Raw genomic sequence first — 14,343 nt, forward strand, 5'->3', positions numbered from 1 at the left:
CTTATTGTGCACAGTTTGAGTAGTAACACAATGTCCTGTGGCGGTGCAAAAAGCATTATTCAACATTATGACATTACTGTCAGAGTTCCTCCAAGCCATAATCCATAGGTAGCGGTCATCTACTGCATCCCCTGGGCGGCCTGAGTGAGGCTGTTGTCAACAGTTCCTGTCTCTCTATATCTCATCCATGTCCGAACGACATCGCTTTGGTTCACTCTGAGATGCCTGGACACTTCCCTTGTTGAGAGCCCTTCCTGGCACAAGGTAACAATGCAGACATGATCAAACCACAATACAGACTGTTGAAGCAAGGTTGAACTGCAGACAACACGGGTCATATACCTCTTTCCTGGTGGAACGACTGGAACTGATCGGCTCTCAGACCCCCTCTGTCTAATAGGCACTGCTCATGCATGGTTGTTTATGTCTTTGGGCATGTTTAGCGACATCTCTGAACGGAGAAAGTGACTGTATCTGTAATACAATATCCACAGTCAATGTCTATCTTCAGGAGTTCTAGGAACCAGGGTGATGCAAAACTTTTTTTGATGTGTGTATAATTGAATGGAAATGTCCTGTTTCTCAAAGATATAAACTTAAGCTTTCATTACATGAGTCACATAACACAGAAATCCTTTCCACTATGCATTATCGTTTTCCTGTCTTTCATACTGTAAAATTCATTCGTAAAATTTAGTCCATGCACTGCTTACCTGAAAGATTGTGAATCCAGCAAGGCTAACAAAAACACTTGTGTATGGCGTTCTCCAGTGATTAACAACTTCTTGCTCTTCAACTGATAGCCACTCTTTTGTCCAAGTAAAATTGGTGAATAAGCCTGCAACCTGTTTATTTATAAAGAAGATCCATTAGTTCATATTTTTAACCATAAAATGAATAACAAGAAAAAATATTTATGTTCAGTGTGCCATTAACTATCATCATTTAATAAATGAACAATTCTAATGTTTTAGGCAGTTGCAGAAAAAAGATGTCCTCTTTAACTGCATCCACTCATTCCAGTTTCTCTGAAAAACTGCTATACTCTTGCCCACTTAACCATCAAGAACACAAATGCCAAACACAGTGGTATGTTCACACATTCACCTCAGCATAGTTCACATTAAATAAAACTGCAATACTGTAAGGAAATTATTGCACTACTTTTCTATTTTTGCTCAGCACTGGTGCATATATGTATTTTATTTTACATCCATTGGATGTGATTTTGAAGCGAGAGTGAGGAGGAAGCAAAAGAAGCTACAATAACCTTTCCCCCTCACTCACGAAAAGTCTGTTTAAGGGGATCATCAAGACTGAACGTTGGGTGAAATTCTATATGCTTTACTGGATAATTGATACAAATCAAATCTTAAATGTGTAAAGGAACAAAAAGCCAAGTGCTTAACATGCTCAAATATATGACCTCGTACCCAAAAACAAACACACATTGATCACAACAACAATGTTGAAATGTGTTTAAAGATTAGGCATTGTATTTCTTTCTGTGTCCTTTTACCTTGTATACTTCTGCTCCTAAGGCAAAGAGTGTTTCCAAATTTTAAAAAGCAGTTAGCCACTTTCCCCTTTATTGTTGGCTTGGTCTGGCCTAACTTTGTGCATATTATTGTAAACTATCCAAGACATCTCCTTGGTTGATCGAGTAAGACACTAGGAAATGTATATATGCCACTATGCTTAGATAGTTTCATTAGTAAATTGCTTTACAAATAATATCAGTGACTTGGTACAGAGTCAAAGAGGTATGTGCAAGGCTCCTGCTAGTAATTTTGTAACCCTGTAATCTTGATATCCAGTTAATTCAGCCTTAGTGGTAAACTTTCTTCTTGTTTGAAACTGGTACATTATGACTCCCTTCTTGTTCTATATTTTCAGTTAGTTACCAACAGAAACAATTAAAACAGAACACAGCAGTTCCAGCTTTCAGAAAAATTAATTCTAACCTCAGGGAGAAAAGAGTATGGGAAGATTGGAAGAGTGGAGAAGACAAGTGTCTCATACCTTAGGCTATGAGTCTTATTCTCAAAACAGTTCTTCTTTCCCACATCTTTACCCCCCACCCCCCAATGAACAATGGACCTTGCTGCTGATGGGGAGGCTTGCATGACTAAGTCATACAGATAGCCATACTGTGGGTGCAACCACAATGGAGGGGTATCTGTTAAGAGGCCAGACTAATGTGTGGTTCTTGAAGAGGGGCAGCACCCTTTTCAGTACTTACAGGGACAACAGTCTGGTTGATTGACTGATGTGGCCTTGTAACATCAACCAAAACAGTCTTGCTGTGCTGGTACTCCCACCGGCTGAAAGCAAGGGTAAACCTGACACTACAACTTCTCATAGAAGATAGGCTAATGAAAGGCAAACCTACATGTTAATAGCATTTGTAGACTTAGAGAAAGCCTTTGACATGTTGACTGGAATACTGTCTTTCAAATTCTAAAGTTGGCAGCAGTAAAATACAAGGAGCGAAAGGCTATTTACAATCTGTACAGAAACCAGATGGCAGTTGTAAGAGTTGAGGTTCACAAAAGGGAAGCAGTGGTTGCGAAGGGAGCAAGACAGGGTTGTAGCCTACCCCCATGTTATTCAATAGGTATATTAAGCAAGCAGTAAAGGAAATAAAAGAAAAATTTGGAGTAGGAATTAAAGTCCAGGAAAAAGAAACGAAAACTTTGAGGTTCGATGATGACATTGCAATTTTGTCAGAGACAGCAAAGGACTTGGAAAAGCAGTTGAACGGAATGGACAATATCTTGAAAGGAGGACATAAGGTGCAGACAGCAAAGGACTTGGGAAAGCAGTTGAATGGAATGGACAATATCTTGAAAGCAGGACATAAGATGAACATAGACAAAAGCAAAATGAGGATAATGGAACGTAGCCAAATTAAATCAGGTCATGCTGAGGGAATTAGATTACGAAATGAGACACTTAAAGAAGTAAATGAGTTTTGTTATTTGGAAAGCAAAATAACTGATGATGGTCGAAGCAGGGAGGATATAAAATTTAGACTGGCAATGGCAAGAAAAGTGTTTCTAAAGAAGAGAAATTTGTTAGCATCGAGTGTATCTACATCTACATCTACATACATACTCCACAATCCACCATATGGTGTGTGGTGGAGTGTACCTCGTGCCACAACTAGCATCTTCTCTCCCTGTTCCACTCCCAAACAGAACGAGGGAAAAATGACTGCCTATATTCCTCTGTACGATCCCTAATCTCTCTTATCTTATCTCATCTTTGTGGTCTTTCCGCGAAATATAAGTTGGCGGCCGGCAGTAAAATATTACTGCAGTGCATATTATTGTAAGCACAGAAGCCTAAATCTGTGAAACATATACAAGGTGTTCATTTTAACTTAAGACGTTAAGTATAGATTTAAGTGTGAGGAAGTCCTTTCTGAAAGTATTTGTATGGAGTGTAGCCACATATGAAAGTGAAACATGGATGGTAAACTGTTTAAACAAGAAGAGAACAGAAGCTTTTGAAATGTGGTGCTATGTAAGAATACTGAAGATTAAATGGGTAGATGATGCAACTAATGAGGAGGTACTGAATAGAATTGGGGAGAAGAGAAATTTGTGGCACAACCTAACCAAAAGAAGGCATTAGTTTGTAGGACACATTCTGAGGCATCAAGGGATCACCAATTTAGTACTGGAGGGAAGTGGGGGGGGGGGGGGGGGGGGGGGGTAAAAATTATAGAGACCAAGAGATGAATACAGTCAGCAGATTCAAAGGAATGTAGGCTGCAGTAGTTACTCAAATATGAAGAGGCTTGCACAGGATAGAGTAGCATGGAGAACTGCATCAAACCAGTCTTTGGACTGAAGATCACAACACCAACACACCTCTTTTTCTTTACACAGAGTCACAGGTGCTATACAACAAAAGTGGCCTCCATATTAAGTTCAGCAGTTTTCTTTCCTTTTGTTTAATGTTTCTGTTCTATATGTGACATTTCTGTTCTACATGTGACAAAATATGTGGTAATTCAATTCATTTTTGATCAACCAGCAGTGCAAGCAAAGCATACCTTTCTAAATGAGATATTCTCAGTACTATACCATCATTGATCCTGTTATAGTACTCATTTATAGCTGCCACTAGTTATCACAAGCACAGAAGCCTAAATCTGTGAAACTTATACAAGGTGTTCATTTTAACTTAAGACATTAAAATATCTTGAAAATTACACATCAGATCAAAAAAAGTTGTAATTTCTTTCAATTTGTTTGTCTTGGAGGGGAACAACCAAAGATATCCCATTCAACCTCTCCCCCACCCCCCCCCCCCCCCCCCCCTCCCCTTTCCCCTTGCATGGGTGTTGTGTCACTGGCCACTTTGAAATCTTCAATGGAAACCCCCATTTTTTTTAATTGGAGATTATAATTATACACCAAAACCTACATATGTTTTGCCTGAAGCATTTTCTCCATTTTGACACAGATGGTGCTGTAATTGGAGGAATAGAAATGGATACATAATCATAATTTATGACAAACTACTCAATGGTCCTTGAATATCTATGGCACCTGAGACCCCACCTCTATGGTGCGAGGGTAGGACAGGCCAGTATTTCATACCTTCTAATTGGAAACCCCATTTGCAACATTGTATTCCTCCAACATATCGAACATGGGACTACGCGGCATGGTATACATAGGACAAAAGTATATCTCCAGGAATGTCAGCACAGACATTTCTGATGTGGTCAACCATGTCTTCATGGTCTGTTGGCACTTGCTGGTACACCCTATCTCTTAAATATCTCCACAGAAGGAAATCAGGTGATGTCAAATCCAGCAACCTAGCAGGCTAGGTAATAGGGCTACCTCCTTCAATCCACTGACCAGTGTAAACACAATCTATATCTGGTCCGCTGAAACATGTCACTTCAAGGTCACTCCCCCAGAGCAATAAAGTTGGTAATGTAATTGACAAACAAGTGAGGAATGTGAGGCGCTGTGTCTTCTGAACCAATAACAGCACCGAACAAAAGCTGGTTCCGGCGCTGGCACTACCATGTTGCTGGCTTCCGTGAAAATATTGTATATTAGTGCGCAAATGCCTGCTTCTCTGTTGTGTTACCACCTCAACTACAGTTTTTGTTTACTAAACAATGTCACCAAAACAATGCCATTCACCAAGTGACAATCAGCTGAGCCAAGGAGTGCCATTAAATAGTCAGGCTTTGGAATTGCTAAGGAGGATGCATGAGTTTTACGAGCAAGAAAAGGGATTTGTTTTTGTTCATGTTCATGAATCAATTCCTGCTGATAAAGTTTTAGAGCATACCTTGAAAACTTTAGGACTCAGTCAAAGAACAGTTATAAGGAAAGGGGTGCTACTTCAAGACCTACAAGACACTGAAGTAAAAAGTGTGGAAGAAAGCCCCTGTGGGAGAAACAGTGTGTTTTTAAGTACTCCAGGAAAGAAAAAAATGCAGCCTTGTCTTGTTACAGATATTGATTCTTTCCAGCCTGATGCAATTTGTTGGCACATATGTGGAGAATACCCCACAATAGTGAAGTCGCTAATTTCTTTAAAAGAAAGTGAACTTTTCTCAGGGGGGAAAATGTCACTCAAGATGGTATTAAAAAGTATGGGCTTCCGTTTTAAAAAGTCAGATGGGCAAAAACTATTACTTGAAAAAGTGCACATCATTGCAGCTCATGCCATTTTCTTACACAAAGTTGTAGGAAAGGACATACACTCAGTCATATGGTTAGACAAAACCAGGGTCCATGCTGGAGAATCAGTTGAGAAATGCTGAACTGATGATACTCTGAACAGCAGCAGTCATCAGCCAACAGGAAGAGGATCGTGATTAATTGTGGCCCATGCAGGATCTTCAAACAGCTTTGTACCTGAAGGACTTTCAGTTTTTCGATTGAGAAAAACAAGTGACTATCATGAGGATATGATCCACCCATGGTTTCTACAGTGGTTTAAAAATTTGCTGCTCCAGTTTAGTGTTCTGACAGTGTTTGTGATGGACAATGCACCATACTATTCTGTGATTTTAGATAAAATTCCCACCAATAGTGACTGTAAAGAAACTATGGTGCAGTGGTTGCAGGCAAAAGACATTGCTGCGGACATGAGCATGACAAAGCTGTTGTTATACTCGCTCATAAAACAAAATAAGCCCGTGATGCCTAAATATGTTGTAGATGAAACTGCAAGCAAACAGGGTCACTTGGTAATTAGGCTATCACCTTATCACTGCCATTTTAATCCAATTGAATTGGCTTGGAGTACTTCAGAAGTAACAACAAGACTTTTACTACAGAAGTGCAAAGACTGCTACATGAAGGTTTCGCTACTGTATACATTACCCCATGAAGGAAGAAAGTAGACCATGTTGCTAAACTCATAAGAGAAGCACAGACTATAGATGGATTTATAAATTAAAATGAACAATTAATAATTTCTTTAATGATGATGATGGAAATGGAAATTTGTGGTAAGGACTATGGGACCAAACTGCTGAGGTCATCGGTCCCTAGGCTTACTTAATCTAACTTAAACTAACTTACCCTAAGGACAACACACACACCCATGCCCGAGGGAGGGCTTGAACCTCTGACAGGAGAGCCACGCCAACCATGACAAGATGCCTCAGACTGCATGGCGATGATGATGATGAGGATGATGACGAAGACAATGGTTTTTGTGCCAGTTCCGATGATAGTGAAGGAGAACTGGCTGGAACTGCGCCATTGACATTGTAAACTGGTGAGTGCAAATGTATACAGAATTAATTCTTTCTCTCTGGAATCGGGTAGGCTATGCATGTTTTGCTTTATTTCATTCTGTGAGTGGGAACAGTGTGTTCTTTGGTATGCTTAGGTTTACATTATTATATAATGTTTTACTTTCAGCTATTATGGTAACAATTTGGAATTACTTTTCATAGATATTGTAATTAACTTCGGGTGTTTTTATTTCCCGGTTTCATATACTATCAAATGCTTAGTCTCCAGCGTTGTTCTCTCCATTGTTAGAAAAATGTACTTTGTTGCACTTACATATAAGCATTGATTGTAGCTTACATTTACAAAACGTACTTCAAAGTTGTGGGCTTCTGTGGTGGCAGCTATTGCAACCTCGCAATCGCAGTATAGCCAACTACATGCGAGCTGTCAAGTGACATGTTTCACCAGCCCAGGCATAATACCTCTTGTGCTTGAGTTGCATAAATCACTGGGTCCACATCTCATGGTCTAGAAGCTAGCATTGCTGTGTCTGGATCATGGAGTCCCAGGTGCAATTCCCGATTGGGTTGTGGATTTCCTCTGCCTGCGGACTGGGTGTTTGTGTTGTCATCATTATTTAATCATCATCATCATTCATAACAGTGGCTAGATTGGACTGTGTAAAAATTGGACCTTGTAACAACTGGAAATTTGTACAGGTGCTGATGACCCCACAGTTTAGCGCCCCACAAACTGAACATCATCATCGTAATGCACTGGGCAGCTGTCATGCTGAAGCCACACTAATTGTCGAATGGCCAAGGCAATGTCCTGCAGTGGTACTGGTAGTTACTGTTCCAAAAATGTTTGATTTTTGTGCCCATTCGATGTGCCATTGATAACATATAGACCAATGAGTCTGTTCTCCATGATGCCACACCATACGTTAACTGACCAAGGATGTTGAAGGTCAACTTGCTATAACCAATGGAGATTGTCTACACTCCAGTAATGCATGTTATGTCGGTTAATAATACCTTGGTTTGTGAATGTAGACTCATCAGAATATAGTAATTCAACAAAATATGTGAGGGTTGTTTGCATTTGTTGACATGCTCTTTTGCAAAACACTACCCCATTATGGAAATTGGTGCCATGAAGTTCTTGATGCAATGACACGTGGTATGGATGATACTTATGATGATGCAGTATTGTGACAATACTAGCTACTGCCATACCAGAATTGTGGTGTAATTCCCAGGCATTTAGCTGAGGGTTGTGTTGCATTGCTGTCAGTACAGCTGTTTCATTAGTTTCTCCTGTAACACGTTTGCTTCATTTCCTCTTATCGGTCTGTACGCTGCCATCAGACATAAAGGCATTCACAACCTCATAAAAGAATGAACTATAGCAAGCTTTCTCTGGAAAATGCTCTGCATACAAGGCAACAGCAACCTCACCATTTCTCCTACATTCTGAGGAAATCAGGATCTTTAGTTTTGTCTTCTGTGATTGCAACATTCATCATCCATTTACACATCTGTTCTCCAAATGATAGGTAGGTGAATGGGCAATAAACACTGTATTATAATGTTTGGAGCCACTATCTGTTCTACATCTACATGATACTTGAGCTCTGGTCACAGTGTACTGCCTATTACAATATGTAGTAGTTTGCTACATGGCCATTGGGGCACATCGAATAGTCCCCTTTTCAATATGTCAGAGGAATACAATGTTGAAAATGGGTTTTCCAAATAGAAGTTATGAAATACTGGCCTGCCCTACCCTTGCAGCATGGAGGTGGGATCCCACATGCCATTGGATATTCATGAGCCATTGAGTAGCATGTCATAAATTATGATTGTGTACTCATTTCTATTCCTGCAATTACAACACCATCTGTGGTGAAACAAGGGAAATGCTTCAACCAAAACATATGTAGATTTTGCCACAGACTCATAATGTCCAATAAAAAATGGGGGTTCCCCTTGAAGATGCCAAAGTTGCCTCCTCACCACCGTTACACGGGATGGGGTGGTGGGTTGAGTGTGGTATTGTTGGAAGTCCCCTTCAAGAGAAACAAATTGGAATCATAACTTTTCTTGATCTGCTGTGTTGTATTTGAGATATTTCAATGTCTTCAGTTAAAATGAGCACCCTGTATATGCTTATTTAACTGAAATTATTAATGTTCTTCAATTTTAGTAAGTATTTTTCTGCATGATGAACATTTCATTGCTAATAATTCTTCATGAATTTGTACGACATTGCAACATTTCATTGCAAATAATTTTACATGAACTTTTAAGATATTGTCTCCTAAAAATGTCTCAGAATTTGTGCAAAGCAAAAGTGTTACTTTTTAAGAGCACATTTCCTTTCATGAGAAAGAAAACATATGCTGTTCCAAGTATGAAAAAGCATGAATGGATATGAATGGAAGGGAATGAATTTTCCTTATAATACAAATATAAGAAATGGCTAATGAAATAGCATATTACATGGTACAATATTCAGCTCTGGTTCTTCAGTGGTTCAGCTCTGATTGACTGACTTTTATTTGAATCACATTTGCTTACAGCATGTACAGAGTGTGCACTTGTAATATGGGACAGCTCAACTCATCCTAATATCTTCAAATATTTAGCCTGCATATTACAGTATAAAAGAAAATACTACAAGTTATTTACGTACTACCTACTTCAATATTTTCAGTTGATTACACTACATGCATACTGGTAATAATACCATTCCTCATTCTTTACAAATATACTTCTCTACACTATAATATTCTTTTTTCCATTAAGTAACTCTTTAGATGTTTCTGGAATGTTGTTTCACTCATACTGTCCTGTAGACTCTCTGAAAGATGTTTTACCAGTTGTACACCTGAATATCGAGGACCTTTCTGAGTAGCTCTCAGCCTGTCTGGTATGCTTCTCAGCTGACCTTTATTTATTGTGTCATATGAACGAACATCTGCATTTTCCCCAGTAATGTATTGTCTTTGATTGGTGAAATTACTGACCTGTATATGTACATGGATGGAAAAGTCAATATTTTTCTACTACCGAAGGCAGTTCTGCATGGCTCTGTTTGTTTTTATTCAGAATGGTCTAATGACCTTTTTTTACAGAACAATTTTTTTTCTTATTGATACTGCTGTAGTTTCCCCAAACAGTAATTCCATACTGTAAGTATGGCTCATACCTCAATGATGTTGGGAAGCACTTGTTAACTACCTCATGCAGAAGACATGCTTTGTTAGTACTACTCAGTTTTCACTGTCTTCAGTGGAATACATTGATGTTACAGTGTTCATCCATGACATGCTATTGTAGAAGGAGTCGCTAGATCAGCTAAGAACAACATTCATGCTGTTCACATGTTTATTTGCATATATAAGATGAATTCCAGTTTTTCCTTTCTGTACAACCAATGTATCAAATGTATTTGATTCAAAACTCTAAATTCTAATACTTAACATAAAAAATAAATGTGCTGTTCATATCATTTCCCCATTATCTTTCACTGACTGTATAAAAACTTGCATGTCTCATGATTTCTTATGTATTGTATGACATTTTTGTGTGCTTTGCAAAGCTGGTAGTATAACATTAATTGCAAACTACAGTTCTGATTCCTACAAATACTGACTGTAAAACTGAAGTATCCTCATTCAGATAAGTGTTTAACCTTATTTTAGTATATATATGATGTTCCACCTAACTTTACCATCTTATACATATCTGAAATGAAAAAAAAAAAAAAAAATATTGTGAAAAATGCAATTGGCCAGGGGGCCAGGGATGCACCTATGTCAGGGGCTCACACAATGGGCAAGAATGCACAATTCATAAATGTAAACAAACATCACTTTCAACACAAAGCTATGATTTTTCAAATAGCACATGTATGATTTTTCTACAGAAACGGAAATTTGAGGTACAGTTAGTGATGGCAGACTTATTTTCACTGCTTTAAACCTCATACCTTCTGAAATATGTAGACTTTAAATGATGTCAACAGTACCAAAGTTTCTGCCGTAATATGCAAAGCAAGGGTTGCCTACAGCAGGATTCAGGACAGTGCAGGCAACCTGCAATACAGCAGAAACTGTGGCATCATTTTCATTATCTAAATCTAAGTACTTCAGAAGGCGTAAGGTTCAGAACAGTGAAATCAAGTCTGCTATCTCTAACTGAATCTAGAGTTTTCATTTCGGCTGAAAAAACATACATTTGCAACTTAAAACACATAACTACGTGTTGATAGTGATTTCATACTAAACTGAAAATTTGAACTGCAGTTATCAATTCTGTAAATTTTGGCAGCAATATATTGATCAGAAAATCATTTCCCCTTAATTTCAATGTAGGTGATTATGTGGTTGGTGCAATATTTCCACCTTTTTTCTCATGTTTCCCAGGTTGTTCTATGGAATTGTTGAACAGTTTGTGAAACACTGGAACATCCAGGATGGAATAATGACAATATTATGAAAAGGATAGATCACTACCTGCATATAGTGAAGATTTTGAGTTTTAGTTAGACACAACAAAAAGACTGTGAGCATTAGTGCATGATGGGAGAAGCAGGACTGGGTGGTGGGGGTAAGGAGGAGGCTGGGGCAGGGAGAGCAAGGGATAGTAGGGCAGGGCAGGGGTGGTGGATGGTAAAGTCATGCTTGTAGGAGCACACAGGGCCGAGGTAGAGAGAGGGTAGGGCAGCTAGGTGCAGGTGGGAGGTTAAAAGGTGGGTGTGGAAAAGGAGAGAGGACTGTGGCTGTTTCGGTGGAGCAGAGGCATGTAATACTGGAGTGGGAACAGGGAAGGGGATAAGTGAGTGCAGGACAGTTACTAACCAAGGTTGAGCCCAAGAGGGTTATGGGGACACAGGATCCTCCCTACCAACACCAGCTTTTCTGAATTGCCCATGTGGAGCTCTCCCTGCAATATATCCTACATTCCCATAACCCTCCTGGCCTCAACCTTTGTTAGTCATTATCCTAAACCCAGCTAACCCCTTCCCTGTTCCCACTACAATACTACGTAGCCCTCTATTTCATGAAAGCACCCACAGCCTTTTTACTTCTCTACTTTTCCACTGCCCCCCCCCCCTTCCTCCCACCCTCTGTCTAGCCTCCTGAATGCACTAACTGTCCTACCCTCTCTCCACCTTGGCTGAAATGCTCCCACAAGCAGCACTTTACCACACACCACTCCTCTTCCTGCTGTTCCTCCCCCTCCCCACCCCAACCTCCTCCTTACTCCACCACCTAGATTGCTGCTCCCATTATGCACTGTTGCTCACAGTCTGGTTTTGCCAGAGACTGTGGTCACGTGTGTGTGAATTGCATTTGTGTTTGTGTGTGTGTGTGTGTGTGTGTGTGTTTTGTCTAATTCTGACGAAGACCTTTTTGGCCAAAAGCTTATTTCTTTGAGAGTCTTTTTGTTGTGCCTATTTACAACTCAACATCTCTGCTATATGGCGAGTAGCAATCTATCCTTTTCATAATACTGTCAAATGTTTATGACTGTGGCCTAATCATAGGTCATAGAATGTCCACTGCAGTGGTATAATGTTATTTTCCATGCACGTCACAGTCATTTACAAGAAGCATAATAGAAGTAATCCACAAAATACAATCCATATCACTCACAAGCACCTGGTGTAGAATTTTAGAAGATATTATGAGCTCAAATGTAATGAGATTGCATTCTGAAAACCTCAGTCATGCAGAAAACAAATCATATTTTTCTTATAGATTAAAGGCAATCTGGTAATGTTTACTGACTTCAAAAGTGCATTTCACTTAGTGCCACACCATGTCTTATCAAGGAAAATGTAATACTATGGTGTCAAATGAAATTTGTTACTGGACTGAGGCTTTTTTGTTATGAAAGACCTGTTATACTGGGTGGAGAGTAACCATCAAACATAGAATTAATTTCACATGTTTCCAAGGAAAGTGTGTTGGGACCCCTTCTGTTCATGTTGTGTATTAACCATTTAACTGCTCCGGATGTGTTAATGAGTGTCTTGTACCTGTCCCTGTGTGCTCTGAACATGTTTATGCAAGCCACTAGTCCTTCCACCTGGTACTCTGAACATGTCTAGGCACACGTTAACATGTCCAGAGCAGTTAAAGGGTTAAATGACCTGCCCGATAAAATTTATAGTAACCTCAGATGTTTTGGAGATAATGCAGCTATCTATAATGAAGTGCTATCTTAAGAGAGCTGCACAAATACCTAATCGGATATTGATAAAATCTCAAAGTTGTGCAGCTGCTGCCAACTTACTTAAAATGATCAGGAATATAAAAGTGTACACTTCACGAAACTCAAAAATATTGTGTCCTATGATTACAGTATCAGTAAGCCACAACTGGAATCACTCAACTCATACATATTCCATTATGAAGCTATGAAATGGAAAGAGCACATAGGTAAAGCAAGTGACAGACTATGGTTCATTGTCAGGACACTGGGCAAATGTAGTCAGCCTACAGATGAGACTGCTTACAAAACACTCATGCAACCCATCCACGAATATAGCTCAAGTTTGTGGAACCCGTACCAAACAAGACTACCAGAGGATATTGAATCTATCCAAAGAAGAGCAGTATGAATGGTGACAGATTTCTTTTACTCATGGAAGAGCATCATAAAAATGCCATTAAACCTAAATTGACAGACACTTGAACAGGTGTTTACTATTCTGTGAAAGCTTCCTTACAAAGTTTCAAGGACCAAAATTAATCCTTTTGTTGCTGTGAGCACGGATACACATCCTGCTACACCATTCCCCCAATGTTCCGTACATGTGTGCACATGCTGTTTGGGTTTTCCTACAGTACTATGGATGTCTGAATGCATTCTGCACTGCTGAACTCTAACAACTGCAGACATGTTACTTCCATATCTCAGTGAATAAAAAAGTTTTGAGTATTTATAATACAACATATGTGCTTAAAAGTGTGTGCTACCGTTTGCAAAAAAAACCTCATTTCAATAACTGAATTGTGTATGAGATATGACAATTGTTATAACTACATGATTCACAATGTGCAAGGATGCGAATGGGCACATCACCCATGATCATCCTTTGCATATAAAACCCAGTAACTTGAGAACAACATGAGATATCCTTATGCTCTCAATTTTAAATAAAATTTTGATATCTACATTTGATTCACTGCAGCGTATGAGCTAAAGTAAACGAAATGCAAAGTTTATGCAACGGATTTTTGCCCCAATCTTTACAATTTTGTACAATGTTTTACTTAATAACAATACTTTATTCAACATCAAATGATTCATTGCATATGCATAAAGACAGGTTACAATTCTTGATACATAACACAATAATACAACCTTCTGAATATGTCATTGATCAACAAAATGATTAAATTACAAATAAAATGGTTTGCTTAGCACTATTTACATATTTTTTTCAGAGCACTTCTTATTCTGCATGTGAGTATGGTATTCTTCTAATGTGTAAAAGGGATTTTGTAACAGGAATTTCTTTAGCTGAAATTTAAGTTTCTTTGTGCATAGGGTCGAAACTTTACTGGGCTGTGTGTTGGCTAACTTTAAACCTGCAT

At 38.9% G+C, this 14,343-nt stretch overlaps 1 protein-coding gene across 2 annotated transcripts in view; it reads right to left on the minus strand.

The window, feature by feature from the left end:
- LOC124722886 (chloride channel protein 2) overlaps positions 1 to 14,343 on the minus strand; it is a 533,838-nt gene that overhangs the window by 97,723 nt on the left and 421,772 nt on the right. For both annotated transcript variants that reach the window (XM_047248023.1, XM_047248022.1), the window contains exon 10: positions 714 to 845. In XM_047248023.1, coding sequence (XP_047103979.1) covers positions 714 to 845 — 132 coding nt within the window. The remainder of the gene's footprint in view (positions 1 to 713; positions 846 to 14,343) is intronic.

This window comes from Schistocerca piceifrons, chromosome X (genome assembly GCF_021461385.2).
Source record: "Schistocerca piceifrons isolate TAMUIC-IGC-003096 chromosome X, iqSchPice1.1, whole genome shotgun sequence".
Taxonomy (NCBI): Eukaryota; Metazoa; Arthropoda; class Insecta; order Orthoptera; family Acrididae; genus Schistocerca; species Schistocerca piceifrons.